Raw genomic sequence first — 15,765 nt, 5'->3', positions numbered from 1 at the left:
ATATTATCGTCTTATTGAACATGAAAGCATCAAGTGATAGTAAGAGTTTGGTCTCGGGCGTCACTAAGTGGTGAAATTAATAGCAAAGAAATTATAACAATAACAATAAAGAAAGTTCTAAAATATAGAAAAATGTCATCTCATATGGTCGAGTGGCAGTGGTCAGGGCATTTTTTTTTCTGTCAAAATGTGATTTTTGGCATTGCTAAATACCTGAAAAACTTAGGAAAAGAGCCTTAGAAAACAAAATCAAGTGGACCAATGGCTTATCTTCCAGTGCCGTATCTTACCAGGCTATGGGAACTACGAAAACATGGTTTGGTGTTTTCCCAATACTTTTGTCACTTTGCCTTCAAATTTATGACTTCTTTTCTTTTATTTATTTTTTCCTATTATTATTATTATTTTAAAGAAAGAAATCTTCACGTTGGAAAGATTCATTCCAGAAAATTTATATCTTACATTCATTTTACATCAACCATGATAACGATAGGGTCCTATTAATCACACCCAAATATTATTTTCATACTCTATATATAAGTCGCGTATAGGTCTATATACGCCGTATACAAACTCCGAAGTCAAAACATATTTTATCTGACTTTAGGGTTTGTTAAAGTAATACGTTACGTATAGACCTATACGCGCATATGGAAGTGGTAAAAATTAAAATAATTTGGAAGAATGACACATCATCTAACACTGAACGATCTTCATAAATATAGGTTAAATCAGTGTAAAAAGATATATATGAGCTAAAACATGTAGTAATCATTGTTTACTGTGCTCGGTATATGGTTTTATAGGATTCAACGGAAATGGAATTTCATGTATAACATAATTGATTTATAGAATTTGTTAAAATTAAAATACTCGTTCAAATGAAAAATGAATTGGATGAGATACATCAAATTCTTGCATATAAAAGAATTCATCATGACTTCCAAATTATGAAGATATCTAGCAAATGGAACTAAAATTTTGACTCACTCGGCGTGATCTAGGGTTGGTAAAACAAGCCTTGTTTTGTTAAGCAGTTAAGTGACGCTGCACTTTACATAAGTATCAAACATGAATACGACTTGTTTAAGTATTTTGTAAATTATATCTCATGTCTGTAACACATATGTATTTTTATGTACAAATAAGGAGAAATGATGGAGCCTAACCTACCAATTTCAATTATTTTAAAAAAAAACTGCATAGTGTACTTTTCTATCTGATATGTTTGATCGTGTCTTAAACAGGTGTCCAATTGTTAGTCGTCGTGGCCATCTCAGACGCCATTACACCATAAGAAAGTCGATCTTTCACCGATAGATGGCAAGCCGTCGGAAAACACCATGGTGAAATCAACCACCGAATTCTTCAAAATCTAAATTAATTTGATATGCCATCGATGAACAGTCGATAATATATGGCGGTCAACTGCCTATCACTGATCCATCGGTGATAAGCGGCCAATTAATACATCTGTCAGTCATTTTCAGGAGTTTGATTCCTGATGTTTTGCCCGATAATGGCTACCGATAGGTTATCCATACAAAGTTGTATGTTTTTCAAAACCCTGACCTAGTTGACTTTTATAGGAGTTTCAAACTGTGTTATTGCCGAATTGCCAACGAAGGGCTGTTGGTGATTCCATCTATATTTTTTTCTCCTATATAAGCCCCCAACATTTCGTTTTGTATACATATTAAAGTGGGTTCATTTTCATATACGTCCCCCATAAGAAGAAAATGTCGATTCATATTCGTTCCGTTATGATTGCCAGTGTTGGTTTGGGGCAAATTAAAGTGTTGAAATTGGCGGTCTAGAAATTAAAATGCCATTTATATGTATGCATTATACCCATTTATGCATCTGTGATATCCTAGGAGCACGAAACTACAGTCTCACTCTCAAGGTGGTCTTGGAGTCCTTGTTTTTGTGTGTGGTTTAGCTATTGATGTAAGGTAAATCTTCTACGAAACGAAGTTGAATAATCCACAACCGAACGTTTTCTTCCTGTTTTTCTACAAAGACCCCATTTTTACACTTCGGGTCTCCTGTGAAAATGAAGAAGCAATGTCAAAGTGTTCCTGATACATTTGTTTTTGTGTGCGGTTTACCTTGTTTATACACGGTATGTCACATAGGAAAAAGAAGTTGTACAATCCACAATCAAATGCTTTCTTCTTCATTATCCGAGATAACCCAATTGATACATGGGGGTCTCCTATGTAAATGTAATGAAATTTATTTGTAGCATTTTAAAAGTTTTCATGTTGTATAAAATTCTATATAACACATGCAAATGCAATGTGATTTGACTTATAAAGTTGATATATAGACACAAATGTCACATGCATAAACATACATATCACCTGCACCTATACAGTGCCGGCTCCGATAAAGCAAAAAAATTTTTGAACCGAAGGCGAAAATTTTTAGGAGTATTTTGTTTGGTTTAAACAATTTAATTTTGATATGAGCTGGCTTAGTTATAATTTAGGTTGTGTAATAAATTTTTGTATAAAAATAAGATTAAACATGTCTCAAATGAGACTAGAACCCACAACCTTTTGGATGTAAGTAATACACTTTTGCCACTAGACCAAGCCAATGGTTATGTATTTGAGTTTAAACACTAAATATACATATTGTTTTAATAAAAATACATATAATTAAAAAAAATTCAGGCCTAGCGAGGTGTCGGGCCTGTGCCCGTCGACCACCCGCCACACCTTATGGTCGACCCTACACCTATATATATATATATATATATATAACATAAACAAATATCACATACACGTACACGTACACGTACACGTACACGTACACACATATATAGTACATACACACACATACAACATACACATACATATACACATGGATGTGGTAGTGCAAAGCTTTGTGCGTTTTTGGAAGGCACAACTACGTAAATCTAAGTTCACATGTCCTTTTGGTACGTAATTGAGTGTCTATAAATTAAGCTTTAGGCCAAAGCATGAGGGAGAACATGGATATGAGGATATCCATATGTGTAACTACAAATTGAAGCTTTTTAATACTCTTACTAATTTCAAGCATCATTTATTGAAGCCTTTTCACTTGGAGCGATAAATAGTGTTTATTTAAAAAAAACCCATAAATGTCATACATAATTGTATTTTGAATATACGAATTATAAACTTATATTAATAATCATTTACATTTATTTATGTTATATTAAAATTGATAGTAAATTACTTTTAGTTGTATAAAAACCAATTATATGTTACAGTGTGTGTCTATGTGTGTGTGTATATATGGGGATGGTTGAGTGGAAAAGTTATCTTATAGTGTGAGAAATGAATTTAAAGTATTGATTATATTTGATCTATGGTCGTTATTAAAAATGGTAATATTGTAAATTTAAATTCTTGATTTTAATTGATTTTAATGATTAAATGGTAGTTTTGTATTTGTTTAGATAATCAATTTTGGAAACTTAATAAATTTTAGCTTTTCATTTAATTGACTTTAATACTTAAAAGATTATTTTTTATATTTTTTCTGTAGAAAAACCAATGTTTTTTCTTGTTTTTTTAATCCATGTGCGCTTTGATTATTTTATATGGATAAATTCTTTTGTTTGATTCTACTTACATAGTTTTATATAATCATACACACATGAGTAAATACGTGTGGAGGTTCGGTTATATATGGATGTTTTCCTACACAAAGTAGATAAATTCTTACACTTACTAGTAGAGATGGGCAAAAAAACCGGTTGGTGAACCGGTTCAACGGTTTAAACCGAAAACCGGTTTTTACAAAAACCGGTTATTTAAAAACCGGTTTGACCGGTTTAGTAACCGCCGGTTCGTATATCGGTTACAAGTTATAGAGAAAAAACCGGTTACTGAACCGGTTATGGAAAAAACCGGTTAATTTTAAAACCGGTTATTATGAAAAAAACCGGTTATTAACCGGTTATTTTAAAAAAAAAAAACCGGTTAATTAAAAAAACCGGTTATTAACCGGTTCTAACCGGTTTCTAAACCGGTCCTAACCGGTTAGACCGGTCCGAGTTTTGCACCAAAAAAACCGGTTAATAAACCGGTCCGGTTATTTAAAAACCGGTTTTTTTCCAGGCCAAGAAAAACCGGTCCGGTTATTAACCGAACCGGTTTTTTAAAAAAAACCGATTTGTGCACCTCTACTTACTAGTCATAAAAACATTCTAAAATCCTCTAATTTTCTTACGAAAAAAAATTTAATAACTACATGGATTTAACAATCAAACTATGTAGATAAATTTTTAGTTGTGTAGGCTACTAAAAGTTTTTGTAGGTACATGTTAATATGGTTCTCCAAATACATATTGGTTGTGCAAGCTGCTTAAAGTTTGTGAATGTATATTTTAATATGGTTCACCAAATACATATTGGTTGTATAGGACGTTAAAAGTTTGTGCAGGTACATAAATAATTAAAACTAAAATAAGAAAACGAAACCAATTTATGATCCCATACGTTAAAATCAGTTAGATTAATTTTGTTGAGATACAAATTTCAACGTGGAAATAAAGATTAAAAGAATATGCATATATTTGGTAAAATAAATTAAAAATCAACTTAATAAATAATACATTGATTTGTAATGTAACTTATCATTAATTAGAAATAGTCACTAAAAAAAGAAAACTTGACGTTTTACTAACATACCCTTCTATTTAATTAATTAGAAAATAAAAATAAATTATGTGATTGGTTATGCTTTCGTTACATTTCTCACACTAATATTTTAACAGTTCTCGAAGACGACCCTGGTCATAGACCCACATATGATTGTTGATTCTCTAATATATGTAACTTTAAAATGAATAGTGTTTGGTTCACAACTACGCTGGAGTTAAGATTATCTTAAACAAAAAAAAGAAAATAAAAAAAAGGAAAATCATGTTTGTGTTCGGTTAATATATGATACAATGAAATTCAAATACTTTTCAGCTTTTACAATTCCTTCATGTTATTATGGAATTTGCAACACTCTATTTGAATGCTTAAAGTAACCAAAAATACCCTTATCCCATGAACATCGATCATCAAGGTTAAGCAACAAGGCTCCCCAAGATTCACAAAAAACACACATATATTTCATCTACTCACACATCAAAAACCAATAACTAAACATACAACACTCATTAACAATCAAACATATCAAAATCTTAATTGATCGATTCAACAATGTTCGTTTCGTTCCCTTAATCAGATCAATAAGACTCAACACAATCAAAAAGTATAAATCAAAGCCAGACAACAATCAACAATCCCGTCAAGGGGGAATACAAAGCAAGCTTCCCCCCTGTCCATCCAAACACAAAAACATCTGCTGGCAAAAAAGTAGACCTCTATTTAAATAGATCTGTTAAGAAATTTACAAAAGCTTTTTTCTTTACCAAAATCTCTGCTCATTTTAACACATCACAAAAAACATCTGTAACCAAAATCATGTCTATATTAACCTAACACACACATAATTGTTGTTCAACATATATAGAATTCTAGATGGTGTATGGTCTACACCAATCGCATACCCTAATTGAAAAGTCAATCTCCAGCCGTCCAATCCTTATCTCTGGAGATCCACATCCACACCCTACACCCGCGCCACAGCGAATCCCCCCTCCCACCAGACCCCAGTATATAGCACACACACCCTCATTTTCTCAAGCTCCTTGATATTATTATTATTATTATTATTAGTATTATATCCCGCCTCTGCACATATCGCAGAGGTACCATTCCAGTTTTCTCTTTTCTCTAGGGTTTCACTTTCCATTCAACCGTCTGTTAGTATTTTAATATTTCATTTCACTGTTATTTTACTAGATCTGTTGTATTTCATTTCATACGCTTCATTTCACTCTTGTTTTCATAGATCGGTGTAGAATTTTGTGGTTATACTGTAGATCGGTGACCGTACGCTGTGATTTTGATGTTTTTAGTTGTCTATTTCATCCGATCTACGTGTTTAGTTATTCGTTCGGTAAAGTCTGTATCCGTACTGATTACTTTAATTATTTTGCTGTAGCTTGTTTCATTTCGTTATGCGTAGACTTTACGCTTAGATCTGTGATTGTTTATTTCGTGTGGCGTATTGATTTTTAATTTTTTTGATGTTTCATTTCGTTATGATTAGACTATACGCTTAGATTTGTGATTGTTTGTTGTGGTTTGTATGTTTAGTAGTGTTTATGTGTCTTAGTTGGTGATAGATCTGTTTATTTATGCTATGGTTTATCACTTGTTTGACTTGGTTAAATGTGTAGAATTATTGTGTTGACTTATTGTTTGTGGTAGTGGTTATGATTGATATTTGATGCTAGATCTGTGTGTTTGTGTTGTGATTTGTTATTTTGTTGAAGTTTTATTGGTTTTGTGTTTGTTTGTTGTATAACGAAGTTTTAATGTAGTTATCAAGCTTTTGCAAAATGAAATTAAGAGATGGAAGTGATTTAAGTTGAGTATTAGATGTTTATGTGTATTGTTTATAATTTTTTGTGTTACAATTCTAGAGCTAGGATTGTGATAATAATATGTTCTGTATGCTTGTGCTATGATTTGTTACTCTGTAGAAGTTATATATGTTTCGTTTTATGTTCAATTGTATTTTATGTAACAAAGTTTTATTATGATCATCATGATTTTGTAAAATATATCTGAAAGCTAAGAGTGAAAAGTTAAGATATGTTATTGGTATTTTGCTCGAGTAGAATTTGTTTTTATTTACATATAAAATTTTGAGTTGGCATTTAAAAACTGTAAATATGTTTTTGATTTAATGTGTAGTTAGTTATACAGTGTTTTGTATCTTGTTTATATTCATGATTTAAAAAACTGTAAATATGTTTTTGATTTAATGTGTAGTTACATAGCTACACAATGTTTTGCATCTTGTTTATTTTCATGATTTAAGATGTGAATTATTACATGTTTATGATATTGTGCTATGTGTAGCTTAAAATTGAGGTTGTATTTGTTATTCTTTAATGTGTATATCCTATACTGTAAGAAAAAGTTTAAGCCGATTTGATGTTATAGAATCTGACTGAGTATTATGTTATAAATGCTTGCAGGTAGATTGTTTGAAGCACAATGGCCGAGCAAAACCAGCATTCAGTTATTACAAGGAGAGTGGCTAGCCAGCAATACCTTTCTCAATATGCTTTAGCTCAGTATGGTGCTGCTGTCAACAGACCCACCCAGAGGCAGCACACGTACGGAAACTACTCAAACACTGTGTTCAGCTCTCCAATGACTCAATCATTGATGGTGGCAAATGCTTCCCCTGTTTTCGTTCAAGCACCATCCGAGAAAGGGCTTACTGGTTTCGCCATTGATTTTCTCATGGGTGGCGTATCTGCTGCTGTTTCTAAGACCGCTGCTGCACCCATTGAACGTGTCAAGCTTTTGATCCAGAACCAAGATGAAATGATTAAGGCCGGACGTCTTTCTGAACCTTACAAGGGCATTACTGATTGTTTCACTAGAACTGTCAGAGATGAAGGTGTTATGTCTTTGTGGAGAGGAAACACTGCTAATGTCATCCGTTACTTCCCCACTCAGGTTTGTTAGTTTATTTTTAGTCGATCGGTTACTTTTTTTTACATTCTACTCTATTTCTAATGTTTTTTTATGTTGAACTTTGCAGGCGCTTAACTTTGCTTTCAAGGATTACTTCAAGAGCTTGTTTAACTTTAAGAAGGACAAGGATCCTTACTGGAAGGTTTTTGGTGGAAACATTGCTTCTGGTGGTATGGCTGGTGCGTCTTCTTTGGTGTTTGTCTTTTCTCTAGATTATGCTAGAACCCGTTTGGCAAATGACGCCAAGGCTGCAAAGAAGGGCGGTGAGAGGCAGTTTAACGGGCTTGTTGATGTCTACAAGAAGACATACGCTTCAGACGGTATTGCTGGGTTATACCGTGGGTTCCCCCTTTCCGCAGCTGGTATCTTCATCTACCGTGGTTTGTACTTCGGAATGTACGATTCCCTCAAACCAATCCTCCTCACCGGTTCCATGCAGGTTGGTTCCATAACAAAAATTTGTACCAAATACTTGCTTGATATGTTTACGAACTGATATCTGTATATTGTTATTGAATGTTACAGGATAGCTTCTTTGCTAGCTTTGCTCTCGGTTGGTTGATTACAAATGCTGCTGGTCTTGCATCGTACCCTATCGATACCGTCCGTAGAAGAATGATGATGACGTCTGGTGAGGCCGTTAAGTACAAGAACACCTTTGATGCTTTCAGTCAGATTGTGAAGAAGGAAGGTGTGAAGTCGTTGTTCAAGGGAGGTGCGGCTAACATTTTGAGGGCTGTTGCCGGTGCTGGTGTGTTGGCTGGTTATGATCAGCTTCAGTTAATTGTTTTCGGGAAGAAGTGGTCAGGCGGTAGCGGTTAAGTGGTGGGAGGACAGTTTTTGATTTTGGGATATTTGCCATAATATGGATGATGGTGATAATTTGTTTTGAGACTAAATTCGGGTAGTAGAATTAAAATCATCCTGCGGTACTTTCTTTAATTTTGTTTTGTGTGTTGCGTTTTGAGGTTTTTACCCTTGCAGGAAAGACTTGGTAATAAAATACTTGCTCCATTTTGGATTATAGGTCATATTAATTTCTAGTTATTGTCATTTTTATTGTTTCATGTTTTTTAAAAATTATCTATTTTGATATTGTTGCAAGTGTGTTGATGAATAATCAATAGATGGTTATTATTGATGTATCACTATCACCAATATGGGAGATACGAGGAATGATCATGGCTTGTCAGGATTCAAGTCTTGATCTCATATGGTTTTATTGGCTCTTCGTTGTCGTGCTGTTTGGCGGGCGTGATTGTTGGGTTTTATCCGGAAGAATCCCTCAATAGGTGGACTGCTAGGGGCTCTGTTTGTCTGGACTCGTGGCCGGCTTGGGCTACCTTTAGCCATTGTAGGCCGCGTACGTAGTACCCGTCGTTACTTAGTTGGTCGTTCCAAAAAAAAATGGATGGTTATTATTGATGTATGGTTTGAAGTGGAGAAACAAAAGTTTTAATTGATGACCATTTATTGTGGTTGAAGGTTCTGTCAAGCATCTAAACTCTTTGCTGTATAATGCATTAATGGATGCCAAAGATTATGTTTTATAATCAATGCATGAATAGATGTAAAAATTTGTGTTTTATTTTTGCCTACTTTAAAAAACTAAGTTACCTCCAAATTTACTGATATTGAAAATAGGTTTTTGATGTTATAAAGGTTTAATCATAAAATAAATGCTACCTCGAGTTGTTACATTTAACATGTCATTGCAGCTAATAAAACCAGTGATACTGATGATTGTAAGAAAATATTTTCTTGTTTTTAACACCAGTCATACTAGTTAAAAGAATTTCAACAAAGTTGAATCAACAACTTTGTCGTCTTTTTGGTTAAAATTATGTGGATACATTTAAAACATCTTTTGAGGGTCATTGTCCATAATAAAGCGTTAGGTTGTCAAAAACAAATTAAAACACGTAATAACAGTATCGTCAAAAATAAAATCATGCTTCTTCAAGCCTATGCCGAATATACTTATTTTTGTATCTCTAACGAACACACAAAGTAGTAATAAATATATTGCTTCCAAAACCCATCTTCTTTTCTTTTCTTTATAAAAAACTAGTATCCATCCAAAAACAAATCATTCGAAATCATGAAAATCGGAATCGTCATCTCTAACAAGCTAGACCTCACCCAAATCATACATGTGACGTCACACCCAGTGAACAAATGATCAATTGTCTCTATGTCATTGGAACAAACAGAGCAACTGATCAAAGGAATATCCATTCCCTTGTTGCTCATACTAAGGTAGCGTTTAGTATGCATGAATGATATGCGGAATGGAATAATTCATTACGTAGGAATGAAAAAAGTGGTATTTGGTTGCTCAATGGAATGGAATTATCCATTACACATAGAATCTCATTCCATCAAAACCATTCATTCCATTCCTCTTTCACCATACTTTCTCAACACCATCACCACCTAACAACAACTACCACTACCATCACCATCACCGACGCCTTACCGCCACCATCGCCACCACCACCGCCTCCGCCACCACCACCTTACCACCAGCGCAACCACCGCCACCGCCGTCGCCACCATCATCGCTGTAACCATCAAAAACATTGTCATCGCCACCGCTTAACCATCACCGCCACCCTACCATCGCCATCACTGCCAATGCTACCACCGCCACCCCCACCACCACTGTCGCCACTGCCACCACCATTTTCGTCGCCAGAGCTACCACCACCACCATCGCCATAAAGTAATGATTCATTTCAATCCCATAGGTTAACCAAACAAGACAAAGGAATGGAATGATCCATTTCATTCCCTTGTCCATTCCATTCCTTCTTTCATTCCATTCCATTCCCCCCTTCATTCCATTACCTCCAACCAAACATACCTTAACTTTCGTAGAAATACAATCAGCAGGACTCTGAATGCCAAAATATTAACTCTTCTAGGCACGAACCGGTTCTACCTAGTTGCGGTCACGCTTTCCAAAGCTTATCTCAGTCTACAATTTCTGTTTTATATGCACTAAGATTAGAAAAATAGACAAGAAGTGGATTCATAAGGAACCCATAACCGTAGCGAGATTGTGAGAAAAATAAATCTTGCACCTATGGATAACATTTTACTTTTCTATTTCGAAAGTCCCTTAATTGAAATCGTTCAATCACATCCTCTCATCCGCTCCCCTCACCATGTTTTTACTCCCGTGATGACCAAAAATGAACACATGGAATAGTACCCGCCTTAGTTTAAATACATTTTTCGTACCATCAAGAACTAGTTTTGTCCAAAATGCATGCAAGAGTTTCGAGACTTACCAATGTAATATCCCATAATCTTATAAACTTCAATAATATTTGTTTAGTTTAATGTAGTCAACCGTTTTGTTTTTTTGTTGTTTTTTAAGAACAAAATGGCATAAAGAAAGAAAATAGTTTACAGCAGACACAACCAATAGTCCTAACAATTTGCAATAATGACTTTATTACATAAGTATATCTCCTCATATAGTTAACAATAAAATAATGGAATCAACAAGAGTTTCTTTACTATCACCCTCACACCACAAATCTGTTCATTCCAAGCTCTCCAAATTAACCACCACGTTGCAAAAAAAAAAAAAGGCTTCTATAACGATCTTCTTTGGTTTAGAAAAATTAGTTGTGTCTAACCAACTTGTAAGAGAATGAGAACTTATGGAAATTGGAAGATTAATATCGAACCAACGACTGATGCCATCCCAAATTTTAGACGCAACAAAGCAATCTCCAGAAAGATGGATCGAATCTACAACCGTAATAGAGCTACATGGACACATAACAGTCTGAATATCAAATCGTTTCCTACTTAGGTTCAATCGAGTAGGAAGACGATCCAAAACCAAAAGTAGTCTTCACACATGAATTTTATCCTTCTTGGGTAATTTTAGCCAACCTCCTAGCGTGTAAACCATCCGAAAGATAAATATGATCACTATACTTTCTAATAAACTTGATCGAAAAACTCATTGTCCAAATCCAAATCACATCCCCATTTTATGCTTTTCCAACGTAAAGACTGCATCGACCATGACAACTTTGTTCTTTCACCGTAAGGCTAGAGAGGATCATCATAGGTTTCTTGCAATTGAAAATTTGGTAACCATAATTGTTTTGCACAAGACACAAGTTTGGATCATAAGCTCTATCTATGCAACTTTTGTTAAACTTGGAGAGGAGGGCGCCAAAGGCTCATTAGCTCCCCTTTGGACGCTCGTGCATTGGCGAGATGGAGAGGCATGGGGAGGTTGGGCCACATGTTTTTCAACCAATCACATTCACCCATATATTTTTTTATATTAAAAAAACATGAAGTAATAATTGTATTGTTAGTTAAATTATTACGTGTATTTGATGATCTAGTTAGTGAATACTCATCTGCTTATGTTGCGATACTGAACGCTCCTCAAATTACCAATTTGTTCATGTGTGCTTGCTTACTACAATCTCAGTGTTCAAATCCAATGGATTTTGCTCAATAATCTTTTGATTGATATGAAGTTTAAGGTTTTTTTAACAAACCAAACATATGCTTGTCAAACTTTAGTTTGGTAATGTGATACTTCAGTAATTAATTTACCTTCTCAAAGTAAATTTATATTGTTATTTTGTACTATACGAGTTGCTTAACTTTAATTACGTTGTTTGACTTTATTAATTAGCTTCTATTAATTATTTTTTCTAATAAGTTTATATAATTCACTTCAACACAAAAGGAGGATCTCCATTACCGTTTACTATTTTTTTCAATCAAATATATTGCGTAAAAAAAACTAAATGTTACATGCATGGTTGTAAAACTTGCGTGTAGACGCTGATTAATCGCTAGTTGATACTCCACTGACTAATTGGCAATTAATTGCTACTTGGTCTTAATCCCTCACGATCGAAGATTTTATATATAAAATTTGATATATATAGGTATGTTTGAAAAATTACATATAGATTCCATCTGATAACTCTCTATTAATCGCTAGTCCCTACACTACTACCCAACTAGCATTTAACAAGTTCTGTAACACTGGTTACATGCAAATGGCCCCTTCAACTATAGAAACTAACTTTTTTCTCGGTATGCATAGAAAAATTAATCAATGTTACATGCATGTAAAAATCGTACCTAAGTGCTAATTAATCGCTAGTTGGCATCCTAGTGACTATTCACTGATTAATTAGTGTTTAGTCCAAATTAGTCAAAATTTAAAATTTTATATATAAAATTTGGCATATACATGTATAGTTGGAAAATTACATATAAATTACAGTCAGATTAATCCCGATTAATCTCGATTAATTGTCATTCACTACCCACCCGCCCACCGCACGACTAGCGCTTAGCAAGTTTCACACCACTGGTTACATGTCCATTGCCCCCCCTTCAACAACATAAACCAACTTTTTCTTAGTGTCCATATTTGACCTAACTAATTTTCATCTCAAATTTAGTGGTGTGTTAACTTTTCCCACCACATACAAAAGTAAATTTATGTGTTTTCCTCTCAGGATTTTTATTTTTATTTTTTATTTTTTTTAAGTCTATGTGAATTCTAGGGTTAATGAATATACATTTCGACATTTCTTATACTTTAGGCCTTCATTGAGTTCAATCAAAACTACTTCCAAAAAAATATGTTCTAGACGACCAAGTCTCATATCTTTTAAATATCATATATCTGACAATCATTAGTATAAAATGCTTATTACAAAGTCATATTTCTCTTATAATTATTTTATGTATTAGCTTTTTAATTAGTTCTTTGACATCATAGCATGTGGTAGCACCAGCTTCTTAAATGTATACATCAAGTGGACAAATATAGTAACGGTATTATATTTTAACTCGTTTCTTTCATAACAATATATACCAAAAATATGCAGTCGTCTATTTGACTTCACCACTTCACCTGACCATAGTCTCCTACTTTCCATCACCTCCATTAATATGTCCATATCAATGTTTTCACAAATGGATCGGACAGCAAACCGGACAGACGACCGGTTCAACCGGTCGGACAACTTAAAAATGACGGGTAGGGCTGGAAAAAAAAGTTTTCAAAAAAAAAATATATTTTTTTTATAGTAAACCGGATCAACCGGTCCGGTTTTCTGGTCGAACTGGCAGGTTCTCTGAAAGCCGAGAGAACTACACTGAACCGGTCGGTTTCAACAACATTGGTCTACAGACAGATTTATTTTATCGTATTCAAATATGTAATTTTTCTTTCTACATTTTTTATACAATTAAAAGTTACACTCTATAAGGATTGAACCTTTAACCTCATATTTTACACTAAAACCACCATATTTCTTCTATTTTTTTTCTTTTTATCATGATTTACCCATTGGATATTTTCCTATTGGGGTGGGGAAAAAATCCGGTTAATCAAACTTACCCAAAAATCAAACCAAAATCAAATCGGTTTGAAACAAATTATATAGAAATCGGTTTGGAGCCAATTGAAATGTTGGTTTGGAACCGGTTTGTAATTCTATCCAACAAAACTAGTTTCAAACAGGTTAACCGAATTGAAACTAGCAAAAAACGGTCAAGAACGGGTCAAAAACCAACCATAAACCAGTTAAGAAACCGGTTTCAATCTGAACCAAAACAAATCATACATAAACATGTTTTGACTTTGTTGACCAAACCATACCGGTTTCAACCCGAACCGATTTAGGGTTGAAACCATTTTGTTCACCTCTATGTTTCTATATATTCTTGAATGATATGTAGAATGATTATGACATATATTATTATTTACTATATAAAATAAATTCTCCAACCATGTTATTAGTGAACAAGTACCAAACACTTCTTTAATATTAAATAATATAACATTCAGGACTCGGCAAACGAACATACCATTTAAAGTCGGCGACCGGATCATGGTTCTTCAACTACCTGATCATTAAATCAGTGACCAATTTGGCACTTGTACTAATTTCGTACCCGTCACGTACATTTACAAGTACCGGCACCTGTACTAATTCAGGTTGTTTGCTAGTCGTACTGGCACCGGTTTTAAGATCGTCGAAGATTTGTAAATAAAAAAAAGGCAGTACAAAACGGGTACCTTACCGAAATACCCGTACCATACCGAAAAATTTGGTACGGGCATTAATACATGTTTTTATTGATTTTCAGTATGGGTACAAAATACAGTAGGTGATCATTGAAGATGGACTTTAACATTTTTTTTTTGGTATGTTAAAAAGATATTATATATATATATATATATATATATATATTGAACAACAACTTTCTTTTACTTCTTAAGACTTAAACCCAAAACATTAAAGTGTTTAAAAAACTCTCTCTGTCAGCCACCAATCCCCTGACTAAAAATACATTATATAAGAGGGGTGGGGGTGGTTTAAAAACCATAACTTGCAACCACCAATCATGGTGTGCCACCTCGCCCCACCACTAGTGATGGAATTTTTGTGGGGGTGGTGGTGTGATGGAATTTTTTTTATTTTTTTTTACAATAAATACTAAAACAAGGTTAAATTAAATAAAAAATAAAACAAGATTAAATAAATATTACAAAGATAAATAAATTAAAAAAACCGACAAAAAAAAAACCTACAGCGCTTCCCAACCCCACTTCTCGCATAGCTTGCGTTTGCGTTGAAGTAGGATCGATCTAAAGGGTTCGTTAAGATGTTCGTGCGGTTGTACGATGAATGTTAAATCGGCGTTTTTTTGGTTTTCATTCAAATGGTTGATATACGCCTCGTCACGTTTTAATTTGAAGCAAGAGCTAGTTGCTTTCGCTCCTTCGTCTCGACCATTTCTGCCAACTTAGCCGATTTGTATTCGTTGAAGTCCTTGGCCACCGTTTCCTTTCCTAATCTTGATGATTCCCCACTTTTCTTGCGATGCGGCCGTGTGGGTGTGGGTGTGTCTTCGTCGGGATCGTCTCCGGGTTGATCGTTCAAGTTCATGTTCGGCGTGTTGCTTGACAAGCCGTCGGTAGACGTTGTGTAGTTCTCGGAATCGGAAGTTTTTGATCTTTTTGAAGAAGATCTTTTTTTCCTTGGAGCCGTCGGTCCGTCCATGTCGACCACGGGAACCGGTTCCCACTTCGGGTGGTGTCTCGCAATCTCCCACGCATCTAAGTGGGGAAAAGATT

At 34.3% G+C, this 15,765-nt stretch overlaps 1 protein-coding gene across 1 annotated transcript; it reads left to right on the top strand.

Annotated features, from left to right (window-relative positions):
• Positions 1 to 5,710: 5,710 nt before the first annotated feature.
• On the top strand, positions 5,711 to 8,637 carry LOC143547268 (ADP,ATP carrier protein 1, mitochondrial-like). The gene is made up of 4 exons (XM_077038761.1): positions 5,711 to 5,764; positions 7,106 to 7,595; positions 7,681 to 8,052; positions 8,139 to 8,637. Exons 2-4 carry the CDS (start codon positions 7,125 to 7,127, stop codon positions 8,433 to 8,435), a joined length of 1,140 nt encoding a protein of 379 aa, XP_076894876.1. The 5' UTR covers positions 5,711 to 5,764; positions 7,106 to 7,124; the 3' UTR covers positions 8,436 to 8,637.
• Positions 8,638 to 15,765: the final 7,128 nt, after the last annotated feature.

The sequence above is a fragment of the Bidens hawaiensis genome, unplaced genomic scaffold (genome assembly GCF_021521415.1).
Source record: "Bidens hawaiensis isolate Kalapana, Puna unplaced genomic scaffold, B.hawaiensis_p1.1 tig00000055_1, whole genome shotgun sequence".
NCBI classification, from domain to species: domain Eukaryota; kingdom Viridiplantae; phylum Streptophyta; class Magnoliopsida; order Asterales; family Asteraceae; genus Bidens; species Bidens hawaiensis.
This window is presented reverse-complemented; position numbering and strand designations above follow the sequence as displayed.

What these genes read in the sequence shown, in the direction of transcription:
- LOC143547268 (XM_077038761.1), top strand. Translation starts at nt 7,125, where the DNA reads ATGGCCGAGCAAAACCAGCATTCAGTTATTACAAGGAGAGTGGCTAGC. An exon ending in TCCGTTACTTCCCCACTCAG is followed by an intron (nt 7,596 to 7,680) that starts GTTTGTTAGTTT and finishes TGAACTTTGCAG; the next exon opens with GCGCTTAACTTTGCTTTCAA. An exon ending in TCCTCACCGGTTCCATGCAG is followed by an intron (nt 8,053 to 8,138) that starts GTTGGTTCCATA and finishes TGAATGTTACAG; the next exon opens with GATAGCTTCTTTGCTAGCTT.